At 33.0% G+C, this 26686-nt stretch overlaps 4 protein-coding genes across 6 annotated transcripts; all 4 read left to right on the forward strand.

Annotated features, from left to right (window-relative positions):
* The first annotated feature begins 231 nt into the window (after positions 1 to 231).
* LOC133801675 (peroxisome biogenesis protein 7) lies at positions 232 to 1609 on the forward strand. The gene has a single exon (XM_062239923.1). The coding sequence runs from the start codon at positions 409 to 411 to the stop codon at positions 1360 to 1362; it is 954 nt and encodes a 317-aa protein (XP_062095907.1). The 5' UTR covers positions 232 to 408; the 3' UTR covers positions 1363 to 1609.
* An 8135-nt stretch (positions 1610 to 9744) lies between these two features.
* Positions 9745 to 11293, forward strand: LOC133801677 (abscisic acid receptor PYL11-like). Its single transcript, XM_062239925.1, has one exon. It carries the CDS (start codon positions 10010 to 10012, stop codon positions 10571 to 10573), a length of 564 nt encoding a protein of 187 aa, XP_062095909.1. The 5' UTR covers positions 9745 to 10009; the 3' UTR covers positions 10574 to 11293.
* Positions 11294 to 13368: 2075 nt separating this feature from the next.
* On the forward strand, positions 13369 to 16486 carry LOC133801676 (low-temperature-induced cysteine proteinase-like). The gene is made up of 5 exons (XM_062239924.1): positions 13369 to 13925; positions 14968 to 15200; positions 15277 to 15414; positions 15501 to 16013; positions 16091 to 16486. Exons 1-5 carry the CDS (start codon positions 13424 to 13426, stop codon positions 16232 to 16234), a joined length of 1530 nt encoding a protein of 509 aa, XP_062095908.1. The 5' UTR covers positions 13369 to 13423; the 3' UTR covers positions 16235 to 16486.
* Positions 16487 to 21515: 5029 nt separating this feature from the next.
* On the forward strand, positions 21516 to 24911 carry LOC133801678 (uncharacterized). 3 transcript variants are annotated; one of them, XM_062239928.1, is made up of 6 exons: positions 21528 to 21674; positions 21786 to 21875; positions 21973 to 22028; positions 22112 to 23256; positions 23348 to 24271; positions 24365 to 24911. In XM_062239928.1, exons 4-6 carry the CDS (start codon positions 22255 to 22257, stop codon positions 24404 to 24406), a joined length of 1968 nt encoding a protein of 655 aa, XP_062095912.1. In that variant the 5' UTR covers positions 21528 to 21674; positions 21786 to 21875; positions 21973 to 22028; positions 22112 to 22254; the 3' UTR covers positions 24407 to 24911. The 3 variants fall into 3 exon arrangements, with proteins under 3 accessions (XP_062095910.1, XP_062095912.1, XP_062095913.1); XM_062239929.1 differs by having other exon boundaries at positions 21786 to 22028; XM_062239926.1 differs by lacking the exons at positions 21786 to 21875; positions 21973 to 22028 and having other exon boundaries at positions 21516 to 21674.
* Positions 24912 to 26686: the final 1775 nt, after the last annotated feature.

The raw sequence follows: 26686 nt of genomic DNA on the forward strand, positions 1-26686 counted from the left end.
AATAATGGGTAAAGTTCAACTAAATATATTTAGTGTCTAATTTTAGTTAACTACCCTTAAAAATGGGTAGTTCTCAACTTACCCTTATTCATCATTCCATTAGTCATTTAAAACGTTTAAATTGCAAGTGAATCTGGGGCTTAATTAGATTAGTTTTGAGTAAAAAAAATATTAATTATTCTAAAAAAATAAATAAGAAAATTGTGAGAAAAAAATATAATAAATAAATAAGAACAAGAAAAGGAGGAGAAAAAGTGGCAGGGTGAGGTTGAGGCAGGCGCACATCTCAGCGGTAGGGGATTGATTGGGACGAGATCCCTCTGTCGTGAAAAGTGAAAACTTGCCCAAAATCCCAAAGGAAAACATCGTCAAAATCTTGAGCTGAAACTGCTGCTGTGTACGATAAAGATGCCCTTCTTCAAGACCCCTTTCAATGGCTATTCAGTCAAATTCAGCCCCTTTTACGAGAACCGTCTCGCCGTAGCCACCGCCCAGAACTTCGGAATCCTCGGAAATGGCCGCCTCCACGTCCTCGACCTCTCCCCTTCTGGTGGTCCCATCACCGAGCTTGCCTCATACGACACTGCCGATGGCGTATACGACGTCGCTTGGTCCGAATCCCACGACTCCTTACTCGTCGCCGCCATAGCCGATGGCTCCGTCAAGCTCTACGACCTCGCTCTTCCACCCTCTTCCAACCCCATTCGTTCTCTTCAAGAGCACACCCGTGAGGTTCAGTCCGCTGATTACAATCCCGTCCGCCGCGATTCCTTTATAACCTCCTCTTGGGACGACACCATCAAGCTCTGGACTTTGGACCGCCCCACCAGCGTGCGGACTTTCAAGGAGCACGCGTACTGCGTATACGCCGCTGTTTGGAACCCCCGCCACGGGGATGTTTTCGCCTCTGCCTCCGGGGACTGTACCGTGCGCATTTGGGATGTCCGTGAGCCTGGGTCAACCATGATTATACCGGCCCACGAGTTCGAGATTCTCTCCTGCGACTGGAACAAGTACGACGATTGCTGTATCGTTACTGGGTCGGTGGACAAATCGATCAAGGTGTGGGATGTGAGGAGTTTCAGAACACCTCTGTCGGTGCTTAATGGCCATGGATACGCGGTTAGAAAGGTGAAGTTCTCGCCCCATAGGCAGAGTTTATTGGTTTCTTGCTCGTACGACATGTCGGTTTGCTTGTGGGATTATATGGTCGAGGATGCCCTTGTGGGGAGATACGATCATCATACTGAATTCGCGGTTGGAGTCGATATGAGTGTGCTTGTTGATGGGCTTTTCGCTAGCACTGGCTGGGATGAGCTTGTCTACGTTTGGCAGCACGGCACTGACCCCAGAGCACCGTAATAGGGAAGTAAGTCTCTTAGATTTTTTTTTTGTCCTTGACTTGAAAATTTATAATGAAATAGTTCTTATCAATAGAGCAAACCATCGATGTCATTTAGTTTGTTCTGGGCATTAATAATGGGGTGGTTACCTTGGTGTTCTTCAGTGAAAACTATGCACTTAGTTCATTTTAATTGTCGATGAATAATACTGATTTTTGCCCTGTATAGTATTTTTCAATATAATTGAAGGTTTGGGTTGATCATTATGAGTAGTTATGTCTTGGTTCGATGAGTGTTTACATAGTCTAGTGTGTCATGTTCTGCCAGTTGATTAATCTATGCTTAGGTCCATTGACTGTGAAGAAAACATAAAATCTAAATTCTTCTTTTGCTCATTTTGGATATACCATGCTCTCTTTTATGTTAGTAGACTTCCAAATCTTTGAAGTTAGAACCTATTCTGGGCAAGTAGGATATGATCATCTGATTCAAACCAATAGTAATTCAATCCTCTGTTGTTCCTATTTTCCCATTGAAGAACACTGCAAGGGACTGAACTCCAGCCCAACATTCTATTCTTATTTCGGACTCCTAATGAAGCAATTCTTTCAGTATAAGTATTGGCTTTACATTAAATAACAGAGCTAAATTTGTCTTCCAACCATTGAGAACCATCCCAGGAGCATCACAGGAACTGTGCTTCAACTTAGCTTGTGCCAAGCCAAAGAGATAGCATGATTCTAATATAGTGACAAACATTTTAAAAACTTGTTTTGAGTTTTGACTGATAATTGCTATAACAAGAGCCTTGATGGTCCAAAATGTTAAGATGCGTACTTGTAATTTTCCTCGATATCTATGATTATAGGTAATAAATGGGAAGATTCTTCAGTGTCACATATGTTGCTTTTGTGTGCGCAATCATCAATGGCAGATTTGACCATTTTCTAAACAAAAGCAACTGGAATGTTATGTGGGATAAAAGATGGGGTTGGTGGGGTGTTAAGATAAGAAATGATGGATTGAAGGGAGAGGGGAGAATAGACAACACCATTTTCTTCTTGCATTTGGTATATAACAAGTAGAGAAAACCAAAATCCTTCGTAGAGATATAAGAACACACTGTCAGGAACCACTTGAGTACTTCCTTTGAGTAGAGATAATAACAGTGTAGAGTCCACATAAGAGCACTCGCCACAGCTTCTCTACTCTATCTTTCAAAATATATCTCCAAAACTTTAGTTTTTGCTTTATATTTTCTCTTTACAACATTTAAATATTATAGTTTTAGATATTATTTATTTATTTAAATAAAAGAAAATGAGAGAGAGAGAGAAAGAGATAATTAAGTAAATTTAAATGATGAATAGTATGTAGCTAAATGTGGTGAAGGATATACATTTACTTTCCTGTAACGCCTTAGTTATTATACATCATTTGGTGGAGAAGAATTTTAGTGTTTTTAGTTATATTTTTTTAGCTTTGTAGCTATTTTACATGATTTATTGTGAGTGCTCTTAGAATAGAAGTGCCCAAAGCTAGCTCTCCATCCAAAAACCCTTATAAATAGGGGGCAAATTCTCATTTGATGGATGGTTAACTTTTCAATTGAGATACTCTCTCTCTCTCTATATATATATATATGAAATTTTAAATTAGGGGTATTGGAAATTTTGATGTTATATATTAACTTGATACAGTTGCTAAACATATATTACTTTCAATAATCTTGATACTTTTTCAAAGCATCGCTGAACTTTGATTTAATTGACATGCTTAATAAAATCAATGTATGTTGAATTGTAACGAAAATCTATTACCAATCTTAATAATTATTGGAATAATAAGCCTCAGAATCAAATATGGACGAAAAGCCCTTGATACTTGCATTCTTCTCCATTCCCACTCATTTCTCACTCTCACTCCCTAAACAACCATTGTTTCTCTATTCCTTTGATTCGACTCATTTCAAACATCACTAATTTGAAGCACATTGAATCACGATGTTGATCAAAATCTAATGTTAACTCCCATCGTTATCTTTTTTTTGTGTAGAAAAATTACGGGCAAGTATCTTCTCGTTCTATTTAGTAATGTGTATATGTTAGTATATATTTTTCAAACACTTATGTGTACGATTATGAGATTTTTTTATAGATCTTTTTATGTTGTCTTTTGAATTTGGAAACAAAATCGACGCAAAAGGATGCAAGACTCGTAGTTATATTTTAGGAGAATTTTTTATGTTGTTTTTTGAATATGGTAAGAGCATCTCCAATGCAAACTACCCCAGTATTGCCTAAAATGTCTAAATCAACTAAAAAATATAATTTTTTATTTTCTTTCTCATCCACATTACTTTTTGTAGCATATTTCTTAAAAATACTCCAATGCAAGTTACCCTAAAAATTGCCAACCATAGTCTCCACATATTATTATTTAATATATCATTTTATAATTATAAATATTATCATACTAAATTTTTTAAATTCATATATTAATATAAATAAATAGTACATGATATTTAAATTAGACTAAATTTAAAAAAAAACTTATAAAATGACATAATCGTAATTAATCAATCTAACATAATTAAAAAAAAAACTAATTAAAATGACTTTCAAATTTTGACCATATGTGTTCCACCAAGTCTGCTTGAAGATTGCGATGAATATTTCTATCACGAATTTCAGCATTTTTTTGCAGCTTGAAGATTGTGGAGAAAATGATGAATTTTGAAAATTTAGATTTTAGGAGTTGGTATTTGGAAAGTTTTGGGAATCCATTGGTAAAAAAATAAATTTTGTGATATTAATAATTTGGAAGAAAAATGTATGAAATAGTGTGAAAATTGAATGAAATAGATGAGTATTTATAGAAGAATTTTTTTTAATATATTACCGTTTTTTACCAACGAATACATTTCCTATATAATATATATATATGTATAATTAAAAAAAAAATTAAAGAAAGTACCGTTGCCTTACAGAGGTAACGACTCCTTCATAATTAATAAGCAACTTTCGGCTACAATGGTAAGCGATTCTTATATTTGGTTGCATGTCAGAAAAAATCAAGAAGCCATGTCTTTGGCAACGAGCATTGTAGTTGCTCTAACAAAATTGATGCAAATTCAATGGATCTAACAAAATTGATGCAAATTCAATGGAATTAGTATTGTCTCTATATATTTTTTTTAAAATTGGTGTGTATAACTAACTTTGTGATACGGTGGTTTTTTAGTAAACCATTTTTTGTCTTTTCCTTTTTGGATTATTTCTACGAGTGAGGAAAACTTTTAGTAGAACGAGAAGGAAAATTTGAGTTTCTTCTATAGTTAAAGTTGTATAAATATGCTTCTTAATATACAACATGGAAAAATATGCTTATGATTCAAAATCTACCCAATGTACCTTCTCACAATTCCTTCTATCTTACCCAAACCCACGCCATTGTCCACCATTAACGCTGACATCCACCATGATTTCCCTTTCTTGATCATGTTAAATAGTATAATATTTTGATTAAATGAATTATGTGACAAATGTTATTTTGTCAAATGTAACATATTTTGTGGTGTTATAATTTGATAAATGATGATTATAATCAATTTTGTAATATATAAAGTGGAGTTACAATTCTCGTAACACTTACAAATTATCACGTGTGTGCATTGATTTAATTTTGAGAGGTTTCGTTCATTCCTATTTATCGGTTTTACTAGGCGTCCATTTTGCTTTTAGGGTTGTTTGCCAAAATAATATTTTTCTTATAGTTACTTTGCATAATAATTTTGTTTTGATAATTTTTTGTGAAATGGCTTTTTAGACACACTTGACATCTTCTTTGACACTGTAAAAAAATTCAAACTTAGTAAAAACATTTGTTTTGATAAGTTTGACATACTTCAAACTTAGTAAAAAATTATTAACACACTGATTGGAGATCATTTTCTAAACAATTATCAAAATTCTTAACGATGAGATTGTTAAGATTATTAAATACAAATACGATGTGATGTTACACAATGAGGTATAAAACACTTGAACGATTTCACATAATAAATATGTGAAATTTGATTTTTAGTTATAAGCATTTAAATATTGTATATTTTTAGGTCTTTTTCGCTCAACCCAGCTCGTTCCTCTAAGTGTGCATTCTCCAACCTAGCTTCTCTGCCACCTTCGATATCCAATTGTGAACGATGAAAAGCATTGCCATCTCTTACCGTCGAAGTCTCTAAATGTTGCAAAGCACCACAATCCCTATCCCTTTTCTATCGATCTGCCTAGCGAAATCATAGCCAGCACCGTCAATCCGCCATCCTCATGCATCAACCTCTCATTGTCCTTGTGCATCCCCCCATGAGGGTAAGGACGAGGATGGAGGGGCTTGGGTAAGGATAAAGTTTAAGAACTATTTTTATTAATTAAATTTATTTTTAAAATAGTTTTAAAATAATTAATTAGCTATTTAACACATGACCCAACAGAACGTTATCACTTCTATCATAGTTGCACTGTAATGGGTATAGCCTGTATTTAACCGTTAAAAAAGCACACTTACAATAAAACATTGTCAAAATGGTGTTTTACTGTTAAATTTTTTTATTGGGGTTTAAATGTTACATTAGGAAAATTTTTTTTAGGGATTTTACCACAAATATCTCAAAAAAGACAAAAGAAAAATTCTATTAATTTATGCTTTCACTTTACCTTTCTTGATGTGATTTTTTCTTCATCCATGGTTTCAATTATTTATTTATACAATTCTTGAATGAAGTAAGTCTCAGAAACAGATTTAGTTCATTATGTTGTCAACTAGTTCCGGTAATCAGTTTGTCAAGATTGGTTAGATCAGTTTAGCTTTCTTACTCTTTCATTCAGCAATCTTTATATATTGGCTAGCACTTGTAAGAGAAATGCTAAGGGGTACTACTGATGTCCAACATCACAGGAAGGTGTCATACTGTTATTGGTTCAATCTAATATCAGGTCTCACACATTTGAATTTAATCAGTATTATGATGTATGGCTAACCAACCATAAAGTGCTATATCATGTAGTGTTGGGCACCTTAAGATGCCAAATAGCAACACTACTCTTGTAATTTGGGCACATATACAGCAGATTGAGATATCTTTTAAGTTGTATTTGGTAGAGGAGATGCAGTGAGGGAGGGAGAAAAGAGAATAAAGACTACTAATCCATTTGTTTGGTAGCACATATTAGAGGATGGAGAAGAGATTTGGAGGGATGAGAAATCCCTCTAGGCCCACCATATCTCATCCTTCTTTCATTGAAGGGATTGGAGAAGAGAGAATAAAAAAAAAAGGCGGGAAAGTGGATAAATTATCCTCCAAAATGCTATTCTCTCTTGACTATGTATATATATATAGGGAATGATTACGACACACTTTTTTTTACAACACTTGTGTATCTTTTTTCTATTTTCGGCACTTGAATAATTATAATTTCAAAAAATTTTATATGACGGTGTATATTGTAGGTATTTAAAATATCCTACAAATTTTCAAGAAATTCTGAATAGTTTACGAAACCGAAAATAGAATTCAAACTGTCAAATTTTATACGCGTACACAAAAAAACAAGCATGCGTGCAACAGACAGGTTAGACCCTGTTTTGGTAACATAATTTATTCAGAATTTCTTGAAAATTTGTAGGATGTTCTAGATATCTATAATGTCCACCATCATATAAATTTTTTTGGGATTATAACTATTTAGGTGCCGAAATAGAAAAATGATCCACAAGTGTTACAAAAAAAAATGCATTATAATTACTCCCTATATATATGTTATCACCATTTCCTGCAGGGGCTTTGGGCCTTCGCCTTGGCCCACGGTCAGAGGACCAACTCGGCATATGGGCCTGGCCCAAGGTCCCTTGGTTTAAATATTGCCCAAGGGGACTGGTACGGACCATGGACTCTAGATTGGGCCCGTGTGGAGGGGTCCGGGACGTCCCTCCGGGTTCATCCTCAACAAGAACGGTCCTGGCGATGTCCAGAGCGCCCGGACCGTCGCGGCCTACGCGTTCCTATCCCGGACCCTGGGATGGTCCGGGCCTGAGGTAAATGAAGCGGGCCAAAGGTAAACGGACCTGGATCACCTCCTCCCTCGGTTGAAGGGTCAAGCGTCCAGGATCCTGAAGCCGCCTCGTTTTGCGTGGGCATTGTCCCCCACTTTTCGCCTGCAGAAAGGGTCGCCTCGAGATTGCTCACTGATGTGTCAGGACTGCGCAGCCAAGTACCCTGACCAGTCTTGTCTCCTGAATCAGCCTTGTGACTCGAAGTGGTCAGAGCCAAAGCGCCGTTTTGTCGGGCGAAACTTGTGTCTCAGGTCAACCAATTGGGCCTTAGCTGATTTGAATTTCGTGTATTGTATATCTCTTTGTATTGGGCCTCCACTAGAAAGGCCCCTTGTACTCATTTCTCTGATGGGCCCGGGTCGGATCCAGCCCAGACCCGGTATTCCCCTCAGCTTATAAATATAAGCTGTAGAACAATGTAAAGAAAAAAAAAAAAAAAGAGAAAAAAGAAAGCAGAAACTATGTTCAGATATAACTAGAAAACTCCATTGTAAAAGATTCTTCTTGCTCTAATATATAGACTCGTGAACTAAGGCTAGTTAACGCCCCAACCTCGTAAAAACCCCGTGTCGATCTTCTACTTTCATTATTATTATCAGTAAATATTGTTCATTAATATAGTTGCCGAAAATCTCGGTTAACAATATATATTTAATAATATTATAAGGGCAAGAAAGTAATCTTATAAGTAAATTATTCTTCATCCTTTAAATTCTTCTTCTTATACCAAACAAAAGGATTGAAAATTGTGATTTCTCCATCCTAACTTACCAAATAACATAAATGAGTGTCACTCTCCCTTCCATTCCACTACTCTTTTCTCCGTCCTTCTTAAGAAACATAGTCTTAGAAAATTATCTCAAACTCAAACAATGAAAAAAAAAAAAGTCAAAATAAAAATAAAAATGTTGAAGAACTGTGAACCAAAACCAGCGCAGCATTATTAAAATGAGAGCATTTATATTTATAATCCGCCGTTTTGGGTAACGAACGCGTTTTACGTGTCAAGCAAATATCTTACTCCGACAGGTGGCATCCGTAGACGATCACAGCCTCTCTTCCTGCCACGTTTCATTTTCTCAATTTCTGACGTGGCGACGCGTGGATTCTTATAAAACAAATACAAAACCTCTTACGATCGATCATCGTCGACTTCCCAATTTTACTTTTATTCTTTTGTTGAGAGTGAAGTTTCCCATAATTCGATACTGCATTTTGTTTTTGTTTTTGTTTTTTGTTCTCCGAAAATGGGATTATTATTTTATTGTTTACTGGTTTTTTAATTAATCGAGACACATAAATTTTAGCGTATATATATATATATATGTACCGACGTCATATATTTTAAAATAAAAAAATACGAGTAGTTTTTGAGTATATATAAGCATAGATACTCTTATAACACTAAAATTATACTCCACAAACTTCCAACCATAGAATTATTGTGCATTAAAATCCACATAATAAGAAGTTAATAATTAATTAACCGCCTTATAGAAGCCAAAATTAGTAACAATGATAAAAACAAAAGAGAAAATATCTTCACTAACCGACTTCAATTCATTTCCCAAAACTATAACAACTTGCAAAAATTTATATTTATCAGTTTGAGATGATTTATTTGGATTAAACACACTAAAAACAAACGTACGACTCGATAATGTAACATATATAGATGAAAAGCATACTAGAATAAGATATGTGTGTGACGCAGCTGCTTTAATTAAAAGCATGTATGTATATATATATATATGCATATACATATAAATACGTACGGACGTTAATAGTAACGAAGTTATTAAGAATTACGTTGTAAATTGTCTGAGTTTGAGTAATGCTAATAGTAACGAAGTATTATTATGTAAATTTTTTAAAATAATAAAGCAACAAACCATTGATGGAGTTAATCTCTCATATGCCTAATTGGAAAAGAAACCTAGTTTATTTTGCACTCGTTGTAAGCTTGATTGTTTGAGTTTATATTTTTGTTTGAATTTTCTTTCTATTAATTATTGTAAATGACTTAATATGTCTATTATCTCATTGTAATAAATGAATATTTCATTTACTTTTAAAAAACTACATTGTCAATTATATGTTAATATATACTAAAAAGAGTGAGATGTTTAATTAACTAAATAATACAGCTTGTGGAGGAAAATACAAATGATACATCTAAATTTGAATATTTCAACATATATAAAATATATATTTAAATAAAATTGATGAAAGTGTCCCCGAGTACAAACAGAAAAAAAAAAACTAAGTAAAAAAGTAATAGTCAGAAAAGAGTTGATAACAGTTTTTTCTTTTTCTTTTGCTAATAGAACACTGTGAGAGGGAGATGCGTCCACGTGAGCCATAGAAATTTGCCGTTATATTTTTTTCCTTTGAATAGATATAGGTAATATTCTTGAGCTATATTGAATATCACCGCTTATATATACGTGTGAGACGCAGCTGGTATATATATACATATAAATACGTACGTTGTAACGAAGTTATTAACAAAAAAAAAAAGAGCTACGTTGTAAGTATCTGAGTTAGTTTGAGTAATGGTACAAGTGATGAAGGAGTCAAAGGCAGAAGCCATGTTGAACAAGTACCACTTCCACTACTCCAGCTTGCAGCTCAGTTCGAACCAGTGCAGCTCGAGCCTGACCCAAACCATAGACGCTCCAATGAGCCTGGTCTGGTCCCTGGTCCGCCGCTTCGCCTATCCCCAAGTCTACAAGCAGTTCGTCAAGAGCTGCAGCATGCGCTCGGGCACCGGTGGCATCGGGAGCGTGCGCGAAGTCACCATCATTACGGGGCTGCCCGCCGAACAGAGTGTCGAGATGCTTGAAGAGCTCGACGACGACACTCGAGTCATGTCGTTTCGCATAATCGGCGGGGACCACCGCCTGGCCAATTACAGGTCGACGATTTCGGTCCAGGAGGAGGAGGAGGAGGAGGAGGAAGGTGGCGCCGCTAGTAAGACGGTGGTGGTGGAGTCGTACGTGGTGGATGTTCCCGCCGGAAGTAGCGTTGAGGATACTTGCACGTTCGCTGATACCATTATACGGTGTAACCTTTCGTCATTGGCTAGAATCGCTCAAAAAATGGCTGCTGATGAATGAACTTCTTTTTTTTTGTTTTTGTCGTTTTGGTCATTAAGTTGTCGTATACGTTTAATTAGTTCTTCTTTCTATTGCTATTTATTAATATTAGTATTGCTTTTTACGAGGACAAAAAAACAAGAAGAAGAAGTTTTGTTCTCTTTGGATGAGTGAAGTAGTTGTGGATGTGTTTTTGTGTAACAGATAGATGATGAGCAAGAAAGATAGAAAAGTAGTTTAGGAGAATCGAGAAAGATGTCACTTTCTAAATATGTGTGTATAATATACAACTCATTTTTGCTAGTGATGGTTTTTATTTTTTATTTTTCTCAAATAAATTAATCTAACTTCATTAATTTGAAATATCCTCCAACAAGAGAGGTAATAATTCAGATAAAACGTCACTCCCCAAATAATACAGTCAGTTTGAGAATAAGATGCTCGAGTAAGGTAATACTTATCTTTGCAGACAATTTAATAGAAAATACATCAACATTACAATAGCTACTTAACAATCTTTCACCGTCATTAATTATCAAACCAAAAGAAGACACCATAGGATGGCTTGAACTACATTCAAGCAATCAGTCTCCACAACCATTGACTGCCATGAACACCTCTTTATCCACCTTAATGCTTCTTTCACTCCTAAAGCTTCAGTTTTATTGGGCTTCGCCCGGCTCTGGAGCCTGTGCCTAGGACCCCACGTAATGAGAACTAATTTTTTTTACAATACCTTTTTTCTACATTTACAAAGCCCCCAAAAGTTTAAAAGTATCATTTTATATATAGGTTCTTTAAAAATAACAAATTTTGTATCGGGATCCTACCATTCAAGCTCGGCCCTTCAGTAACAGGCACACTATTGCTTCAACAAATCTCCCCTCATAATCTCTAAGGGGTACCGAGCAAAATAGCCCCCAAAACAATTATTATTTAGATAAATATCTCAATTTTTTAAAAAATCAACAAACGGTCCAATATAATAAATTGGTATAGCGAAATTCTACATTTACCCTTACCATCTTTAACCTTAGTTAAACCATAATATTCACTTGGGGCTTTATGCAAAATGATAACTTAGGTAATCAACAATATAAAATGATCATTTTTCTACAATTTAAAAAATGAGAACATTAACTTCTTCATACCATTATTATTTTGGATTATTTACTATAATTTCTCTAATCTCTAATTACCTTTAGTTGGAAAAGTAGTTGCATTAAACATTCACCTTGATCATATCGATGTGTGGTCGAATCGAATCCATTGCTCACTTCCATCTCCTGTCGTTGCCCACTCAGAGATGGCATGGCACCATAGATTTAGTTAGTTTGAGCAGATAACCATTTGATCAAGTCCCAATCTAGTTGATAAAACTACCATTGTTTCTGGCCTTCCAAATCTCCTAACATAACACCCCTGAGCTATGTTGAAAAATATTATCTTTTGTATAATATTTTATAGGAATATCTATGGAAAAAAATACTGAATTTTTACATTATATTGCATTTAAATATCCAAAAAAAAAAAATTAAGGAAAAGTAACAAAAGTTTGCTAAAACGTAGCACTTAAAATACATAAATTTTACTTTCAACAAAAAATACTTAAAAGCTTTTTTATTTGTGATAAAATTCTCAAAAATTTGAATACTCAATTTTTTTGTTATTTGCAGTAAAAGTACTTCAATTTTGCTAAAACATTACCTTTTACTACTCAAACAATTAAAAATTTAATATAAACTGATTTTAAATTATAAGGAGAGTTTCATGCTTAGCCATGAAATTATTTCTTAGCCTCAATGAAAAAATACTTAAAACTTACTATTGTCGACGCAATCCAAAATGCAGATAAACGTTCATATTTCACTGCCAACATCGGTTGTCTTGGCACAGCTATGAGTATTTAAGGAACAAAAAAAATCCAGGCACTTGACTTGATAATGAGGTGGGCCTGGCCTGAATTCAGTCCCATTCACAGCCCATTCCTAGGCCCAATATAAAGCTAATTAGGGTTGACTGTTAGTTAGGCTCTACTTTTACTAAAGAGTCAAAGTCAGCAGACCAGTAGGAAGGAACTACCAATAATTTTTTTAAACCAGTAGACCAGTTGTTGTCTTGACTTTCTTTGTTTTACAATAGTTTGTAATTTTAGTGTCTCATGAATGTAAATATTATTGAAACTACATCAATAAGTGAGTATTAAAAACAAAACACAGAGTAATTTAATATATTTTAAAGAGTTTATATTTCGTTGTAAACGTGTTTTATCCCGTTAATTATTTGGATTATGTATTTTGATAAATTAATTTTTGGACTTTATGTTTTGTAAAATTGTTAAAATAGAACCTAAATCTGATTTTGGTTAATGTTTTCTCAACTAAAATTACAAATAATTTACCAAACTAATAATTCAAAATAAAAATAAAATCATTCTGTTTAAAATTTGTGTTGTTATATTTAAATTATTTTTTTTTAATTATTTTACAAAATATAAAGTCCAAAATATAATTTATCAAAATACAAAATCTATACCGATAATGAGACAAAACAAGTAGTACACAAAAATATAAACCCTTTTTAAAATCATATAGTTATTATAAGTGGGTATTTGGCAAATTAGAAAAGGGATCATAAGATAAGATGGTATATAAGCTTATTATTACTATCCAAATTCTTGTCACAGCTAAAACCTGCTTAAGTTCACTAATCAAGAAAAGCATAGATCAACCTTTAAAAAAATTATATTCTTGAGCTGACTGGTAGGCATGGAAGTTCAGCTGCTAATTCTTCAATCCTATAAAACTGAGAAAAAAAAATGAATACAGAAACAACAAAATCTGGAAAGGAAATTCCAGTTGACAGAAACCAATGGGTTGCCAGAAAACCCAATTTTCTTTCATTTTGTTTATCTGGGCATCTCTGCTAACATCATGCCTATCTTTTTACGACCCCAATCTGAGTGAGGAGGGTGATAGCTATTCCATATTGGGCACTTACGATCATGACCTGGAGAGCATTATCTCAGGGGAGAGAGTTGTTGAGTTGTTCCAGAGTTGGAAGGAGAAGCACAAGAGAGTTTACCGGCTACCGGAGGAGGCTGAGCTGAGGTTCGAAAACTTCAAGAAAAATCTCAAGTACATAATGGAGAAGAGAAGGTCAGGAAAAGGTCACCGGTTGGGGTTGAACAGGTTCGCTGATTTGAGCAATGGAGAGTTCAGGAAGCTCTACTTGTCGAATGTGACGAGGCCTTTGGGGAAGAGGAGGAGCACTGGTAGTGTGCAGAGAAGACTACAGTATTGTGATGCACCTTCGAGTTTGGATTGGAGGAAAAAAGGTGCTGTTACTGGTGTGAAAGACCAAGGCGATTGTGGTAAGCTCTATTGTCCCAATTAACCTCTTTTTCTTAGTTAATTGTGCTTGTGTTATACTTATATAGTTATACACTATTTTCTTCAGTTAGTAGCAGATTTTCTATATACCCTTGATGTAAAAATGTATCACTTTCGAAAAGTGAACTGTGGACTTTTAGAATTGGGAAAAAAGACAAACTACCGGAGCTCAACAGAAACAATTAAAAAACACAAGAAATTTACTTGGTTTAAATTTAATGAGAGTTTTATTTCTCTTTGAACTTCACTTAAATTCTCTCAATCTCTCCACTCAAAGCCCAATACATAATTTGTTTCTCATTCTCAACACTTCAAACTCACTTAACACTCACTTACTTGTCTTCCAAAAAAACCCCCACACACATAAATAATGTTTGTATAGAGTTGTAAAACTTGAGTACCCAGACAACTTGCCCAAGGAGACATTTATTTTGCACAAATTGGTAATTACGCAAAATTAAAAATTCTCTAAATAAATACCATAATTAATTTGAGTCAATACTTAAACATTAGTGTGTAAGACTAAACCACAATGGTCTTTTTTTTTTTTTTTTGTCAAGAAATGTTGAAATTGATAAAGATTAGGAATTTCTCCTATCCAAAAAAACTTATTGTCTAGCCTAATGACATGCTTAGCAAATCCATGAGTCGTAACACTAATGATCCGACTAACATGACAAATAGAAATAAATGACCACTTATTAGTAGAATGTTCTAACAAATTTATGTCCTAATATAGAATAGAAGAATAACTTTGACAAGTGATTTTAACAAAACCCCTCTAAAATATATTTAAGAATTGATAACTAAAATGAACAAATATTAAAACTTCTTAAATAAATATAAAATCAAACTTCTTAATTTCAATCATTTGTAGTCCAAACAAACTGTGTTTGCGATTGTATGTGTTCATATTGGACAATGATTTCATTTGCATTACTCACAGAACAAGCAAAAATGTTCTCATTTTGAAAATGGGGTCAAACTAATTTTCTTCTGCAATATAATATGTAAAATTTGCAGGAAGTTGTTGGGCATTTTCTTCGACAGGAGCCATGGAAGGAATAAACGCCATAGTGACAGGAGACCTCATAAGCCTTTCGGAGCAAGAACTAGTGGACTGTGATTCCACCAACGATGGATGCGATGGAGGCTATATGGACTACGCTTTTGAATGGGTTATGAACAATGGTGGTATTGACACTGAAGCTAATTATCCTTACACTGGTCAAGATGGTACCTGTGACACTACCAAGGTCTGCTCTACACTCACATAATAAACTAACTCTTTTCTCACCAAATCTTGACTAATATCGTTTGTCTTTTCCTTAGGAGAAAAACAAAGTTGTTTCGATTGATGGGTATGAAGATGTTGGAGAATCAGATAAAGATCTTCTGTGTGCTACCGTTCACCAACCCATCAGTGTTGGTATGGATGGATCAGCAATGGATTTTCAACTCTACACAGGAGTGAGTTCATGCACCCAAATATTGTCGTGTTACTATTTTAATAAATGTGATTGGTTAGACTAAACTAAACTGATTTACTTGAACAGGGAATCTACGATGGGGATTGCTCGGACAACCCTAACGATATTGATCATGCGGTTTTGATCGTTGGATACGGCTCCGAAGGCGATGAAGACTATTGGATAGTGAAGAATTCATGGGGGACTAGTTGGGGAATACAAGGCTATTTTTACATAAGAAGGAATACTAATTTACCTTATGGAGTGTGTGCAATTAATGCCATGGCTTCTTACCCTACTAAAGAATCTTCCACGCCATCTCCTTATCCATCGCCGTCTGGTCCTCCACCACCGCCACCACCACCACCACCACCACCAACGCCACCGCCACCTCCACCGCCTTCTCCTTCACCGAGCCAATGTGGAGACTTCTCCTATTGCCCAAGTGACGAGACATGTTGTTGCCTCTACGAGTTCTCTGATATTTGCCTAATCTATGGTTGTTGTGCGTATGAGAATGCGGTTTGCTGCACTGGAACTGAGTACTGCTGCCCTGGTGATTACCCCATTTGTGATATTCAAGAAGGGCTCTGTCTCAAGGTAATATATGACATTTTATTTCATTGATTTTTGTGTTATTTCTTTGTGTTTATAGCTGACTTGTTTTACTTTTGTAGAATCAAGGAGACTACTTGGGAGTAGTTGCTAAGAAGAGAAAAATGGCCAAGCACAAGTTTCCATGGACGAAAACAGTTGATGAAACAGAGAAGATTTACCATCCTCTGCAGTGGAAGAGAAACCCCTTGGCCGCAATGCGTTGAGGGAATGAGAATGAGAATTATATATTGCTTATTGAGAAGTTTTAAGATTTTGTGAGTTTTTTTCTTTGATCTGCTTAAGTTTAAGAAATTGAAACATAAAGGAGAAAAGAATGTGAATGTGGTTTTGTTTTGCTCTATAATTGAGTGTCACATTTGTTTCATTGTCTTTATAATTTTATAAAATAAATAAGCTGTATTGTATGTATAATGTATTGTATTATTTTTATATATATATAATGTTATTTTTTATTAGACTATGGTGTCCTAGAAGTGTAAGAATATTGAACTATTAATAAGAACATGTGTAATTCTACTAAATTGATTTTCATTCAAATACTCTTGCTATTAAAAAATTGTCATGGTATCAAGAATCAATTCCCATAGCGAGCATTCGATTCATACTGATCGAAAATTCGCTACCATCTTGAGGGGAATATTAGACTATGATGTACCACATGAAATAAGTGTAAGAATATTGAACCATTAATAAGAATATGTGTAACTCCAATAATCACCAATTTATTTTTAAATGAAGCCTGATGATTCTTGTGAATTTTAATTTTAAACATAAAAGCATAATATATGTATTCATGTCATAATAATTCAGGAAATCATTAACAAGAAATTATTCATTTATTTATTAACTTTTGCTATTAATAAACACATTGCAAAGTAAGAAATGAAATACTCCAATACAGAAAAGAACCATACATATCAGCTTGATTGAGTTTTTGGATCATATTAATTAATGTGGTTATAAAATAGATATATAATAAGATAGAAACTGAAAAGCTTCAGCTTTGATTCTCCAATATCAATGCCTTTAGTTTTCAATTTCTTATCCCAATTTTCATAGAAATTGAAATTTTGTTGATAATTTTGGAACAGGTCAAAGCTGAACCAGTCTTAATAGACAAATGGGCTTGATTTAACATGAGCCACCATATATCACAAGAACAAGTCAACCAAAGAAAACATCCAAGATCATGACATAAAAGAAGTAAAAAATTGTATTATATTTATTTACATTTAGAATTGAACTATCATTGAATATAAATAAAAATAATAAACCATGGGTTAATCAAGTGTGGGACCCCTAAGTGTTCATTTTTTTTTTCTTTTCTAAAAAGTCAGGTAGAGTTTTGGTTTGGTTGGACCGAATTGGAATTAGAATGAAATTGAATTGTTATTGGAATAATCATAATATTTTAGTTTGGTATGAGAATGAAATGAGATAAGTAGTGTATTGATAAAATTATGTCTGCATTACTTTTTTCTTTATATTTTTTTAATAGTTAAAATTTAAGAAAATTAAAAAAAAATTATGATTACATACATAACAAAATAATATTAAAGTTTTAGATACTTTAAATTAATATTTTTATAATGAAAAATTATTACTTAATTTACCATACATTAAATATATTTTCTCATTTTAAATTTTATAAATATTTTTAAATGTAACAAATAATGAGTCTTATATAAATAAAAATTATCTTAGCTACTCAATTATGCTTAATAATAATAATAATAATAATAACATTTGAGTTGTTTATTTTAGAGAGAATAATAAGAAATGTTAAAATAGTAATTTTTATTTTATTTTAAAGCTTCCATTCCCATAGGTTTAATAGTGGAATAAGTATTGGACCAAGGGTTGGAATTATAATTTATATAGAAAGGCATTCCAAAAGTTTAAAACATGACAAGAATCGTGAGACTCTATCTAAAAATTAATTGATGATTAGTAGAGTTACACATGTTCTTATTAATGGTTCAATATTCTTACACTTATTCCATGTGGGACACAATAACCTAATAAAATACCAAGCAAACAATAGAATGCGCACAATTTTTAATTTCATTCTATCAGACCAAACATGCTCGTAGTATGTTTGGCCTCAACCTCAACAATGTTTAGCAACGATTCTGCTTCAACCCATCTCGTAAAATAATCCATTGCAATGACAACAAATTGTGTTTGAGATAGAGATTCTGCGTCAACCCATTTTGTAAAATAACCGATTGCACTGACGACAAACTGTGTTTGAGATAGGGTTGTGGGCAAATGACCAAATGCTTGAGATCAATGTGAGTTCTTGGCATCTTTCAACATTTTTTTTTGGCCATTTTACAACTCCATCTTAGTGTATTATGGGCTAAGATTCTACCCTACAAATAATTCCCACAAAACTCTTAGTGCATCCCCCCTCAGCATAGTAGTTACCTTACCTGATGTTTGTCAGAGCTAAATAATATATTAATTCTTAAGAAATAAAAAATTATATAAGAAAATAAATACTATTTATAAGGCCTGGAATGATACTTAGCCTTGTGTCTTAAAAATATTTGAATCTGGCCTCATTTGGGTTTTCATATTTTTGAGAATGGTTTATATATTTTTAGAACATATGTTTTGCCTCATTACTTGTTTGGACCCTGTGTTTTGACAAATTATTTTTTGGACCCTATGTATTGTAAAATAGTTCAAATTGGCCCCTAAACCTTATTTTAATAAACAAAAAATTGAGTATAACAATACAGTTCTTAGGCAGAATGACTGTATTTTTGTTCTGAGTTGTTAGTTTGATGAATTATTTATGATTTTAGTTCAATTTTTTTTTAATTAAAATCGGATTTAGGGATCTATTTGAAGTATTTTAGAAAATATAGGGTTAAAAAAGTAATTTATCAAAACACAGGGTCCAAACAAGTAATGAAACAAACCACAAAGTCTAAAAATGTATAAATCCTTTTTTAAAAAAAAAAAAAAAAAACAATTTTTAGTTAAAATTCCAAAGCTATATATATATATTAATAAATTATTTCCATTTGATTGTGGAACTACATATATTTTTTTGAAAAGTAATAGTTTTGTTTTTAATATATGAATTTCCTTGAGAGATAAGATAAGGTGTGGTGACCTCTTGAGTCCAAAATGTTGTGCAATGTGGGTTCAATGGAGTATGGCTTTTTTCTCCCACTGCCATGTGGTGGGGGCAGAGATAGGCATAACTTTTCAAGACTTGGAACAAATTAAAGCAACAACAAAAAAAGACTGCTTAGTTTGTTTGGTAGTTGGCTAGTTTTCTTAAATTATAACAATTATATATATACATATATATTCTTATTTTGACAAAGTCTTCCAATTATATCTTTCATTTCCCTTGATCAAAGGCATTGTAATGAGAATGGTTTATTGTATTTAGGTATGTCATGGTTTAACTCAAATCAAATAGTAATTACATACCATGTCCATGTTACTCTTGCCTTTAATTGTTGACCCACTTACCTAGAAGATGTGTTGAGTTATGATGAATTGGGTTTGTGTGGCCCTTTAAAGTTTGGTGGAAAAAATGCCAAGCCTTTCATTGATATTTCAGACAAAATGTCATGTTTATGGTAGAAAGAAAAGGAAACATCTTTTCTATTAAACAAAATCTCAGGTTTAGGTATAAGGTCTAAAAAGTAATTTATCAAAAAATAGAGTCTAAAAAAATATAAATTCTATAGACACTGTATAGCAAATACTAGTATAAAATCTTATAAATATATATATGATCTTATTGGGTGGATGAAATGTTAATCAATTTGTCAAATCACATAATTCAAATAGATATTAAGACATAATAACCCTACTAATAATAAAGAGCAAATGTTAGTATAAATCGTCTATATATGATTTGATTATGAAAAATAAAAGTTAAGAGAAAGAGTGAGTTGATTATTTGCAAATAATAAATAATCAGAAAATAAATGAAATAAACATAAAGTTACAATTTTTTGTCTGACAAATAATATATGGAAATTGTGTTAATTACAATATTCTAGGTTTGTCAATTCGGTACAAAATTAATTTCTTGTAATAAATATTATAATTTCGTAACAAAATTAATTTGTCCAATCCTATATTTTAAATATATATAAATATAAATATTGATTTTGATTGTGGTCCTCATGACTAGTGGTACTCAGATCAGATATTCATAATATAATTACATATATAATTATAAATAAATAAAAATTCAGAAAAAAAAAGAAAATTTATTCAAGTATTGGGATGATAAATTAATTAATTAAGGAGTGGAGTGGGATTGTGTTTCTCTTTATATATATACTTTAGATTATAAAAAAAAAAAGTAGTTAAGTCAAGAATGGCAGACCATCAAAATCGGCAATAGATTTTTTTTAGAACCTAAAAAATGGCTTTTGAGAATTGAACAAAACAACACACTGTTCACTATTGATCTTTGACAACACTAACATGGTCTTCTCCGCAATCAAAGGGAGTTTCGCCATTTCTTTTTTTTTCCACAAATTTTGCTTGTTTCTTTTTATTAAAATAATTATTGTTTTGACTTTTTTGAAACTCAATCCTCAACAAATTGGATAATCCATTCCAATTTCCATATGCACCAAATTATGGTATTTGCCCATTTTTGTACACTCATTTTTCTTTTTCTTTTTTTCACCTAAAAAGAAACCACATAACAAAATCATTTGTAATAATAATAAGGGTTTATATTTTTTTTTACATGTGTCCCATTATTTGTTTGGATTTTATGTTTTGATAAATTATTTTTTGGACCCTATATTTTGTAAAATGGTTAAAATAGAAATATAAACTTAATTTTGATAAAGAAAAAATTGAATATAACAACATAGTTTTTAAGCAGAATGATTTTATTCTTATTCTGAATTGTTAATTTGATGAATTATTTGAGATTTTAGTTGAGAAAACATTGACCAAAATTAGATTTAGGATTCAATTTTAACTATTTTACAAAACATAAAGTCTAAAATTTAATTCATTAAAACATAAAATCTAAACAAGAACACAAAGTTAAAAGATATATAAACCCTGATAATAATAATGATGAGCCTCAGAAAAGTTCTACGTGGGCTCAAAAAGCACGTAATTTCAATCAAATTAAGACATTATAAAACATAATAATAATAATTTGGTTGGGTCGGTGAAGAGTTACACTCAATTTTTGGGCAGAATTTAAGATCGTTGGCTCAGCAACCGTCTCTGTTTCCCAACAATAATACGTGACCACATTTCTATCTCCTTAGCCTTAGAATCTCAATTCAATAAATGATGGTCCAATTAAAAAAAAAAAAAAGAGAAAATAGATAAAATTAAAACTTAAAAAAAAAAACATTTAAAGAGCGCGTGACCTCAAACGAGTTGATGTTGAAAGATAATAAATTAAAGTTTTTTTTTTTTCTTTTTTCTTAGTAGACTTAGACTTAAACTGTTACTTGTATTGATGTAGTTATAACTGTCTGAGATTGGAAATACAATAGATAGAGAGCACAGTTTACTTGAGCCTAACTTCTTTTTCTTTCATTGTTTTTTTCTCTCTATTCTTTGCTTTTCTTTGTTCTCACTCATTCTCAGAACTCTTATAGCAACCAAGTATCCACAAAAGCTCAGGTACCTCTCTTTTCTCCTTCTTTTTGGAATATGATGTTGATGATTCATGAAACTCTGTTTAAGAAACTTTTTTTGTTGATTTGTTCTGTTGGGTATTCTGGTTTTTCTTAGATCATTCTGATTCTCTCTCTTTCTCATCCCTTGAGAGAAGCTGCAATCTTAAATTGAGCCCAGTCTAGGCTGGTCAATCATAGTTGAGAGGTGGTTTAATTTTCTACTTACTTTTTATGACACTTTCAGGAGAATTGGTAAAGTTTGTTTAGTACACTAAATGCTTGATAATTGATATGTGTGGTAGGGTTTGGAACAGATATGCTTCTTTTACATTGAAGATTTGGAATAGTACTTCATTGGGTAGAATGATCTGAACCAACTAGTGAATTAGATTGTATAGTTATTTTGGAAGTCTGAACTCAGCTCAAAATTTTCATTTTCAGGACTCAGTTTGAGGTTATGAGGTGAAGATATTTTCCATGGTTTTCTTCCACTTCAGGCAACTGGCAATTTCATTTCTCAATTGAACAACTCTGAGATAGGAATAGAGTTTTTAAGCTCATCATTTTCTCAGCTGTAAAGTAGAATGGCAGAGAGGAAACTTAATTTCAATGCTCCACTTCTGTCTGTGAGGCGATTCGCTAAACCATCAGCGAATTCAGAAAGAGAGAACAAAAAGACTGTTAAGAGTTCCCCTCCCAGAAAGAAATATACAAGAGATCCTCCTTTTGAACCAACCTTCAATTTGGAGCAGGTAACAGAACCAGTTGCAGTTCCTTTTAATTGGGAACAAATCCCAGGAAAGGCGAAAGATGACAAGGAAGCTGAGGCTCAGCCTCGAGAAGAGGCTTTTGTCACTCCAAGGATGCCCCCAGGAAAGGTTTTGGTGCCAAGAAAGCAACAGCAAGAGCTAGATCATTATCCACACAAACCTGATTTTAGGCCTCAAACCAAAGCATTTTCTTTTAGTTCCAGCATAGTGGAGTCTAAGTATTCAAAAGAAGGGACAACAGATGATAGAAAGGGCTTGGAAGTAGAGGATGAAGATGATGATGCTTATTCTGATGCACTCGAAACACTTTCTTCTAAAGAGTCTGCTTCCTTGAACTGCAGTGCAAGTGGTCTGAGTGGTTCTGAAAGTGCAGGCTTGGGGAAGCCATCAGGAACCTTTTCAACCGATCCACAAACTCGCGATTTCATGATGAAGAGATTCTTGCCTGCAGCCAAGGCGATGGCGTTGGAGCCACCTCGTTATGCTGCAAAGAAGCAAGCTCTGGTGGTACAGGAACAGCCTAGAGAGGTCAAGAGAGTGATTGGTATGGATAAGAGAGTTTTGAATGATGAGAGAGGGCCTAATATAGTACCAAAATATGGTGATTATAAAGAAGAGGAAGAAGAGAGTGAAGATGATAGTGATGATTATGACAGTACTAGAAGTATATCAGCAAGAGGGTGTGGATTTTTTCCTCGGTTATGCTTTAGGAATTCTTTAAGCATCTTAGGTCCAATTCCAGGGTTGAAAGTGAGGACACCAACACCACCACGCAAAACTTCTAATAACCATTCCGAGATCAAACCTGCGAAGAAGGTAACTCAACACTCTTCATGATTTCCATTTTTCATTTGTTTGTTAGTAGTTTACTTCTTTCCATTCTAACATTGTCAAATGCCATTCTCAGCAAACTTGGGATTCTACTCACAAGGCTAAAACAAACTGTAAATTTCGATCGGCTGAGCTTCACGTGGTGGAGAAGAAGTTGGTTAGTGAATCAAAACGATTGGCATACTCAGGTGATCTACAAAGAGGGAGGTCATCTCCCTCAACACATTCACGGGCAGCTAGCATATCTCCCTACAGGAACCGACCCTCGCAATCTCCTTTCAGACGAGCAGCGTTTCTTGGTGTTCCAAAGGAAGAGAATGTCAAGGTCCCTAACATCAAGCCCAATTATCTTTATAACAAAGCCACTAACAAGTTTGAGGACATATCAGCCAATCATAGGAACAAACTAGGATCACTTTCAATGAGCCCTGCTGTTGAGAAGACTCTCTATGTAGATTCTGTAAATAATGCTCATGATCATGAGAGTTCATACTCAAACTCAGGTTTCTTAGATACCAAGGAACAGCTGAAATCTGGTAGTGAGGACTTTGAGCACTTGTTAGTATCAAGGAGAGTAGTAGAAGAAGAAGCTTCTTTAGAATCTATATTCCAAGATATTATGTGTTTAAATAGTGTTAGTAAGCAGCCATCTTTGTTGGGGGACTCTGAACTAGGACTTGCTCAAGAATTTTCAGAACTGGTTACTAAAGGAAATCTAAGGAAGGAAAGTGATCAAATTGTAAAAGAAGATTTGGGAAATATTGAGTCCAGCTTGGTACCATCTCCTCTACCTCCACCTTTGCCAAAATCTCCTTCCGAGTCTTGGCTATGGCGAACTGCTCCTTCTATTTCTCTGAGGAACTCGTTTTCGCGCTCGAAAAACACCAGCGCCAAAGCACATGCCAAAATGTTGAAATCCAATACCTCTTTGACAAACACCAAGTGGGAAACAATTGTCAAATCTTCTCATTTGAGTCATGATCATGCTCGTTACTCTGAGGTAATTTCAAACTCTTTTGTTGTTGTTGCTGTCGTTTCGTTTTCATCACTTTTAAACATTTGAAAGTACTAAACTTGATCATCTCTTTTACAGGAACTAGTAGCTCATATCTCTCAGAAATCCAAAAAATATTAAAGAAAACAAAAAACCAATGATCTCAAGGAGAAAGCCTTCTGCTTCTTATATATTATGTTTGGATTTTTTTGTGTGGAAGTAGCTGAAGATGGTCATGATATTTTGGCTATAATCCTGTTGTTCGAGGTTCTCTTCCTCCTACTCATCTTTGTCCTGAAACTACAGTAGCTTCGAAACAGAGCCAATCCTTTTTGGTTAGTTATTGGTTTCTGGTAGCTACACATGATTTTTCGTCCTTAAAATGATGTGGCCTTGAGGCAAATTGGTGAGATGGCTAAACAGAAAAGGTTCTTGTAATAGCCATTTTCACTATGAACTTTACTCTTATTATACTTGACTCTATATAATGTCATTGTCTGTACTGTATAGATAGATATCATTAGCTTACTTTTGGTTATGAATTGGAGAGAGATTTTTCATCATAGCTTCAATGCTCCGACATGTATATCAGAATCAGATAGCACGTAGAGAATAATTATAATCAGTTGGTTCTTTTGGCCTCTTACTCCATTGTTCTCTAAAATTCATCAATGTGCATGGTTTAAATAAATATACCGAATACAAATTATGCACATGAATGAATATACTTTTTCTCAACTTGTAGAAATACTACAAGGGGTCACATAAAATAGTGTACAAAATTTACACTTATTCTCACACACATTCTCTGATTTTGGGTCGACTCAACACAAATGGTGGCCTTAGGCCTATAAAAAAATTTGAGGCCCTATTTTAAAAAAGAAAATATTTTTTGGGCCCTATTTTTAGCAGAAATTTTGTTTTGGGCTTTATTGCAATACAGCTTTAGGCCTTATTCGGGCTTATTTCTTCATAAAAAAATTACAAAAAAAAAATTGGGCCTTAATATTTTGCCTAATTAGCCTTTATGGTTGAGCCTTTATGCTTAATATTTTGCCTAATTAGCCTTTATGGTTAATACAGAAGAGAAGGGCGAAGCGAAAAAAATTTGTTTTAAGATTTATTTTATTTTAAAATAGATTTATTTGAGGGTTTATACTTTTTAAGACCTTGTGTTTTTTCTCATTATCTGTTTGGACCTTGTGTTTTGATAAATTACTTTTTGGACCCTGTGTTTTGTAAAATAGTTAAAATAGAACCCTAAATTTAATTTTGATGAAGAAAAAATTGAATATAACAACGTAGTTTTTAAGCATAGTAATTTTATTTTTGTTCTGAATTGTTAGTTTGGTAAATTATTTGTGATTTTAGTTGAGAAAACATTAACCAAATTCAAATTTAGGGTTCTATTTTAACCATTTTACAAAACATAGGGTCCAAAAAGTAATTTGTCAAAACACAGGGTCCAACACAGGTAATGGGAAAAAACACAGGGTCCAAAAATGTATAAACCCTTTATTTTATAGTAAAAAAAAAGTAAAGATAAGAAAACGTAAAAAAAAAATAGTTATTTATATTTATTAGATTTTTAATATTTAAACATTTTAATATTTTTTATTTCCTTATTCTATTAATTTTTTTAAGGTTTTATTATTTTTTAATAAAAAATTATATATTTTTTTCATTGTAAAATTAATTTGTTTAATAAAAGAGTGCAATTTAACCCTTGTCAAAGCTCGGGGTACATGATATTACCATATCAACGCCCAAAATGTCACATCATTATTTCGTTTGCCACTTAAAAATCCAACATAAGTCTCACATTTCGTAATGTATATAATTTGAGGGGAATTTTAATATCACAAATAATTTTGGGGTATCATTTGAATTGGTCATAATTCAAGATGCAAAAATATGAAAAAGTACATGTTATTTGTATTATAATTAATTTTTGGCCCCTTTCTAAGTATTGTTTTTGTCATATTCTTCATTTAGCCCCTTTTTGAAGATATTAATAGCTTTGCTTCTGTTGATTGGGGATGCAATCTGTATACTCTATGAATTGATTAAACGATTATTAATTATCAAAAGTTTAAGTACATCAAACAAAAATCAAAAGTACATTAAATCTTGATCTAAGTACATAAAATAATATTTGGAGTAGATAATAGAATGCATTCCATTTATTTTTATATACAAAAATTAGACAAAATCAAAAGCCTACATATTAATTTCAGGTAAAATTTTAGGTTTTAGAATTAGAAAAGTTAATTACTTTTCCAGATAAATACTCATTTAGTAACTCATGTTTGACCCTACGATGATTTTAATAATGCTCTTTTCATACATTATAATTTAAAATCATACATATAACTAAGTATAGAATAATTTCATCATATTAATAAAATTAGTTAACTAAAT

The sequence above is a fragment of the Humulus lupulus genome, chromosome 9, assembly GCF_963169125.1.
Source record: "Humulus lupulus chromosome 9, drHumLupu1.1, whole genome shotgun sequence".
Classification (NCBI taxonomy): domain Eukaryota; kingdom Viridiplantae; phylum Streptophyta; class Magnoliopsida; order Rosales; family Cannabaceae; genus Humulus; species Humulus lupulus.

Excerpts from the sequence above, each read along its gene's own strand:
- LOC133801675 (XM_062239923.1), top strand. The coding sequence starts at position 409 with ATGCCCTTCTTCAAGACCCCTTTCAATGGCTATTCAGTCAAATTCAGC.
- LOC133801677 (XM_062239925.1), top strand. The coding sequence starts at position 10,010 with ATGGTACAAGTGATGAAGGAGTCAAAGGCAGAAGCCATGTTGAACAAG.
- LOC133801676 (XM_062239924.1), top strand. The coding sequence starts at position 13,424 with ATGGGTTGCCAGAAAACCCAATTTTCTTTCATTTTGTTTATCTGGGCA. Across the intron at positions 13,926-14,967 it reads GAAAGACCAAGGCGATTGTG|GAAGTTGTTGGGCATTTTCT; the intron begins GTAAGCTCTATT and ends TAAAATTTGCAG. Across the intron at positions 16,014-16,090 it reads AAGAAGGGCTCTGTCTCAAG|AATCAAGGAGACTACTTGGG; the intron begins GTAATATATGAC and ends TTACTTTTGTAG.
- LOC133801678 (XM_062239926.1), top strand. The coding sequence starts at position 22,255 with ATGGCAGAGAGGAAACTTAATTTCAATGCTCCACTTCTGTCTGTGAGG. Across the intron at positions 23,257-23,347 it reads AGATCAAACCTGCGAAGAAG|CAAACTTGGGATTCTACTCA; the intron begins GTAACTCAACAC and ends TGCCATTCTCAG. Across the intron at positions 24,272-24,364 it reads ATCATGCTCGTTACTCTGAG|GAACTAGTAGCTCATATCTC; the intron begins GTAATTTCAAAC and ends TCTCTTTTACAG.